Source organism: Augochlora pura, chromosome 1 (genome assembly GCF_028453695.1).
Source record: "Augochlora pura isolate Apur16 chromosome 1, APUR_v2.2.1, whole genome shotgun sequence".
In the NCBI taxonomy this organism is placed as follows: domain Eukaryota; kingdom Metazoa; phylum Arthropoda; class Insecta; order Hymenoptera; family Halictidae; genus Augochlora; species Augochlora pura.
The window spans coordinates 14,630,277-14,636,785 of NC_135772.1; the positions used below are offsets into that span (position 1 = coordinate 14,630,277).

General features: G+C 34.9%; 1 protein-coding gene across 1 annotated transcript; it reads left to right on the forward strand.

Moving 5' to 3' along the window:
* Positions 1 to 1,647: 1,647 nt before the first annotated feature.
* On the forward strand, positions 1,648 to 4,675 carry LOC144469873 (omega-conotoxin-like protein 1). Its single transcript, XM_078180579.1, has 3 exons — positions 1,648 to 1,803; positions 3,850 to 3,962; positions 4,152 to 4,675. Exons 2-3 carry the CDS (start codon positions 3,870 to 3,872, stop codon positions 4,284 to 4,286), a joined length of 228 nt encoding a protein of 75 aa, XP_078036705.1. The 5' UTR covers positions 1,648 to 1,803; positions 3,850 to 3,869; the 3' UTR covers positions 4,287 to 4,675.
* The last annotated feature ends 1,834 nt before the right edge of the window (positions 4,676 to 6,509 follow it).

The following is a 6,509-nucleotide window of genomic DNA, read 5'->3' on the forward strand; positions in this document are numbered from 1 at the left end:
TGCTTCTTAAGCAGTATTTGCGAGACTGTTTTGCTATCTTGAAAAGAATACTAAATAGCTGTCATAATATTTATATTTGCGCGTGTGTGTGCGTTTGTAAGAAATTTTAATAAATAGATAAAAGTACTGTAAAATGTACACACATTCCAAGAACATAGGACAAAGCCAATAATAACCAAGTTACGAGGAAAGTTACACTTGACATCGTATTTTCCTGATCTTAGTGCCATATGTTATGACTTTTTAATTTTATCGTGCCGCTGTGAAAGTTCTGCTGTAATTGCGTTTTCTCTAAACAATGCCTATAACAATATCCATTAAGCTTCTTTTCATTTTGCTGCGTATCTATCTAAATTCTTCCCATTAGCCGAATTCTATATTTTTAGCGTAACTCTGACCGTTATCTGACAATATGATAATTGGAAGCACTATTTTCTCTTAATATCTAAAAATACCTAAACTGTGCTCTCTGAAGGATGATCGCATAGAATACTAATGCAGCTTGGTTGATATTTTTTTCAATAAAATGAAAGCAAATAGTACATTTCTAGAAAACGGACACGGTATGATACAATTTATAATATCAATTTAAAGCGAAGCTTTCAGCTGATGAACTTTTAAACAGGAATGCATAATACACGAATTATTTTGGTGCCGCTACAACAAACAAGAATGTTTATTTAGTTATGTTTTCTTTATAAAATACAGACAAACATCAAACTCAGCATTTCGTTGCAGGTGCAAACCGCTGGTTCGTTTTAAGTTGATTTTAATATTAAAAATGCAGTACTTTACCTTTGAGGGAGTAGGAAAAGTATTTAAAATAAAAATTAAAATAAAATTATTATCGTGAAAATAAGGTTTTGTCCATTCTTTAAAAATACTTTACGAAAAGTTTTTAAAGGTGTCCGATTATATTAAAAATACCTTGAAAATGGTAAGTGTTCACTTATTTTCATAAATACTATTGTGTAGCGTATTCAATAGAGTTTAAGATCTTATTATAATGCTAAAACAAAAATGATAAGCTCATATTAGTTTTGTCTTTACTTTTTCTTACATCTTTTACTGTATTTTCAATATATTGTAAACGAATACATATGTTATCTTTGAAGCGTATATTTACTTTTAATAAAAGCGTTTTTAATCGAAAATTATGACTTAAAAAACTGGATCTAATATATGCATTATATATTTTAATAAACGCAATGACATAAATTGACACTTTATAGACAATGATTCGCTTATTAGTTGAAATCGGAACGACTCGAAGAAATAAATTTTACCTGTTTAAAAGAAGGTGGAATTGAAACAAAAATTGGATGACACAATCGCTATAATTATTTCAAATTTGTTAGTGACTAAGTGCACAACTTTAACAAACTATGAAAAATGAAGTTAATCGTATGCGAGTTGAAATTATTCAGTCCTTCTAGTAGCATTCCGCGATATCTATTCAAATAGGTAGAAAATTAAGGCAACGTGGTTAACGTATTTGTTGAATCATTGTTTAATAAAAAAGACAGACTCAACCAGGAACAAAATACTCGCAAGTCTTTCAGTCGCAGTGGAATCTGAGTCACGTATCGGAGAACTGTAACAGTTCTTACTCTTACCTTCTGCGCACTAACAGCCATGTGCATAGCGCGTATACGTATACACGTACACACGTACGTGTCGGCATGATGCGTCGTTGTAGTATAAAAGCGTAGAATATAGTACATCGACGAGTCAGTTAAGGTCGAACTCCTGGGACTAGCACTCTTAAGAAAGAGCTCCGTGTTGCTTTGTTCGTTGCTACTGGTGAGTACGATTCCTGCGCAGCACTCAAAAGCCTCCCAGCAGAATTTTTATATCCGTCGTGAAATAAAAAACAAGAACACGAGATAATTATCGAATTCGATTAATTTTAATTATAATAATTCGATGCGCATTTACATTATCATTCATTCAGTGTCTTGTGATTATTTTACAATCTCGGCCAAACGTAGGAATTGAAAACAAATTGGTCTGTTCAGTGCACAAAACTAGTTGAATAGAGAAACTTCGAGCTTGGAAATCTACAATGTAGAAAAATAATTAAGATTTTGTTATTCGCTTCTCAGATATGCAAATTTTATATTTAAATTTTATATTTAAATTTTACTGAAATGTGTTTGTATTCTTATATTTAAATTCTACTTAGATGTGTTTGTATTGTAATGTGTGTACTTTGTAAAAATCAAAAGAATTTCTTTCGAGAAATGAACTGCTTTGACAGGCAAGTGTGTAGTAAACATTTGTGTGCGTCAAGATAAAGTTATTGATAAACGAGTTGAAGATTATTTGAGATTCAGAACAAATTATTTGAAAAGTGTTCCATAGTAGCAGAAGTTGTTTAGAATAACTTTCTAAATCTCTAATAACACGATCGCTCTGACATACGATGAACTTTGAACTCACACTCGTCACACGCTGCTATATACTTAAGCGTAATCGGTGAAGAATTCTACATTCAACCAAAGTATTATTCTACACAGGGACGATTATGCCACTGTTTTAAACCGTCGCTTACGGTCGCCTTCAAGAGCAGTAGATATTGCTACGACGATAGAACATTTTTATTTTCACAAACGTAAAAATTTAAATAAAAGAATCGTAAAAAATTTTATGGCTCAGAGTATGTATGTAAGGTGAATATATTTTAAAAATAGAAGTTGTTTAATGCAGTCATTATTGCGTTCGAGAAGATAAGGTTAAATCAGCTGATAAGCCGTCTAACATTGAGTAACACATTAACCAGTACTCTCCAAACACGTTTCAAAGTTACACATCTCTGCAATCACTGTGCAATCAGTTTAATCACTCTTTTAATAGACCAATGTATCACGGACTAGAAATGAGCCTCGATACATTATTCTTGGCGTAATTTTTACAATTCAGCGAAACTTTTACGAATCGACGAAACGCTAAGAGTTTTAGCAACCACTTGACAGTCGTTTCACGGGTTGGATTGTTGATACGTTGTTACATGTAGTTTCGACCGTGTAATACAAGAACGAGTCAGGTCAGTAGTTAATGACTCATTCACGGACACAAATGTACACCGTACTCTCGTGCAAACCTCCCGTGTGTGTTCGTCAGATTGCGTAATGAACTGGAATTTCATGAATTTGCAGATGACCTTTGTAAATCCACGCCATTATGGCGCCAAGATCAGATATAATTGTATCAAGAACGGTCTCTCTTACTCTCTCTCTCTCTCTCTCTTCCTTCTCGCTTCTTCATCTTCTTTTGCTTCGCCGAACACTCTGACCGAATTACGCGTCCTTCGCGTTGCTTGTGCTCGCATGTCACGTGTGAAAAACTTGTTATTTGAATTTCATCATGTCCCCAAATAATTTCGTTCTTCGACGTAAAAATCCTTGCAGTTCGAAGCTTCGAATACCTGTGAAATCTTTTGAAGGAATTTTGGGAAGCAATAGTTGAATTCATTTCTTCTTTCATTAATTCTAATCAATGGAGGAAGATGTGAGGATATATTCTACGCAGTTTAAAGTTCCTTGCTGTCTTTAATACAGAGTAGTCTACTTATGACACACATTTCACTTTCACTTAGGTTTCTAAACGATATCGTAACCTATTTTCAAATTCGTTGACTAAATACACGAAGTCAAAATACACTTAAAGATCATCGTAATTTCGATATTTTAGTTTTTCAAATTCTCGAAGTCTTAGACAGTCATTCTGCAGTAATTAAAGTTCTAATAAATATTCTAATAATTATACTAATAAATATTCTATAGTTCTAATAAATATACTCTTATGTTACCAGGACACTACTAAACAAAAATGAATTTATTGTTTCAGCGTGCAAATTCACATCCAAAATGAGTAAGCTTATGCTGTACATCTTCGCGTCTATGCTAGTTGTAGCAATCGTGTCAGGAGCATCCACGTCATGCGGCCGTCACGGTGATCCTGTAAGTAGAAAATTACGTTTACTCGTTTAATTGTTATTAGAAGGTGCTAGGAAAGCGATTAGGCCGCGTTGGTTACTAGAGGTAACGGGACAAAACGTGACGAACTCGCGATTAACAGTGTGCGAACGTTCCGCGGTATCGTTTACTCGACCTGATAAATACTAATGCGACTGTACTTTTTCGTTTCAGTGTGTCAGCGACAGCAACTGCTGTTCCGGCATAAAGTGTCACAGGTATGCGAACAGATGTCAAGTTCAGATCACGGCGGAGGAGCTAATGAGTCAGCGCGAGAAGATCTTAGGACGTAAGGGCAAGGACTACTGATACCTGTACCGAGCATGAACTATTCTAAGTCTCGCCGAAATCAAAGAGAATAGATGAAACTTTCCAATAGCAAATGAAAATTTAATGATCTGAGATAACAAGCACAGCGCTCGACAGATTTTTGGACCTTAAGATCTTAGCTGTAAAAGTTTATACAAATATTCGCTTTTCTCGAGTTTGGAATTCTTTTATAAATACTCAATTTTCTTGTCATTGGTATTCTTTTATAAATTTTGAATTTTCTTATCTTTGGTATTCTTTATAGAAATATTTATTTTTCACGTTTTTGGTATCCTGTAGAAAAGTGATACATCGATGTGCGTACAATATTTGCCACTATTATGAGATTACATACAATTTAAGAAATTAAAAGGTGTTTCAGAAGACAATTGCGTTTTTATTATTAATCCTGCACGTTACATTTTACCGCTGCCATCATGATTTCATTATTTCTCGAAATATTGAAAAATTCTAAAAGCGTTCGGTTTCAGTTTTTTGTATATTTAACATTTTTTCGTGTAGTGAAATTTACGTATTTACATTAATTTTTTATCTAGAGAAACGACTAATTTAATGATCATATTTCGTATAAGAAATGTAATATTATTATATGATATGTAAATGGCAAACAAATCGCCGATCTCGCAGCTAATATTACTCTCTGGCTATTTATTAGCTAGTAATATAGAAATATTATAGAAATCATAATATAGAAATACATACATCAATTCCGCTATTCGGTATAATACTAAAATTGAATACACGATAAATTCTATACACCGGAGCGAAATTCTCCGCAATTTAACGCATCGAAAATGCTTGTTTTCTATTTGTCCAGTAACGTACCGTAATTTCTCCAACATATCCAAGTTTCGTTCTCGCTGTATAGAATTACCATCAGCTTCTTATTATTGCCTGAAATAATGATTTATTATGCACGAATGGACAAATTGGTGTTTTTTTCGTAGACAGAACTCATTTCCACATTTTCTTCTCGCAGGTATTAATACATTATGACAAAATATACGATCGTATAATTGGCAATGAGTTATGGTATTTTAAAGTTGTTGAAGATTACTACTTTTACACTTCTTTCATTATGAATAAAATCCATGATAGTATAACTGGCAATGAGTTTACAGTATTTCAAAGTTATTCAAGATCGCCACTTTTAAGCTTATTATATTTTAAATGAATAATCACCATAACAATTTTATAAAATCTCCTACATCCTAAACAATGAATGCGTCACATCTGTTTGTAAATATTATTGGTGCTGTTCAAGAAATAAAATCTTATATCTTTCAATATTTCGAAACAAAAAAAAAAGATGAATTTTCGTCTTAATTGTAGATTTCATAATCGTGGATTTCGTTTTTGCTACAAACATTGTTCTAGCCACCGAATAGCATTTTTTTTATGATATTCTGGATCTCGTAAAATACTTTAAGAAAATATAAATTAACAGCAAGAGATGCGCGCAACGTCTAATTATTTCCAACAGCGAAATATCTCGGAGAGAAGTTTTTCCAGGAAACGAAACTGGCCGAGCCCGATAGATCGTATTCGGAGTTCTCGTTCGGGTGGTAGAGGTCACGATTATTAAGTCCACGCTTTATCCTTATCAGCCGGTGCGAGATTAGAACATTTTATTTCTCCGGGTCGGGACGCATCGCGCGATAATGCAACGGCGTGGCACATTCGTCGCCGCGGCACGAGAAGCTCGCCGCGTCGTCGTATTCGACGAGGGATGCGTGCGCGGACGGAACAGGCTACTCGGAAAAGAAACATTTTCGAAAAAAATTATAGTCTATCGACCATGTAATTGTGCTCCCCTGGAAATTAAGCGGCGTTCAATTGCGTTCTGTGCCATATTGCACGATCGCGTGCGCGCTCCCGCTCGCGTATCGCCTTTAAATTCGCTATCTTGTCCAGCGTTACGGTCGTCCGTTAAAACGTGATCCTTGGCTCGATAGAAAGAGTCCACCCACCGGTCGCCGCGGCTCGCTGTAAAAATCCAGCGTGTTAAATAAAGCTGCTCCCGGGGGGGGGGGGGGGCAGAAAGAGAGCCCTCTTTAATCGCCTCGACTTATCTTTCGATAAACTCGAACCCCGATCGACCACACGCGGATTAATCGACGCCGGTGCTGGTTCTTGGATTTCTTTACGTAGAATTGACGTTATTGTCGGAACCTAACGATGATTTCGACTTTTTCATAGTCA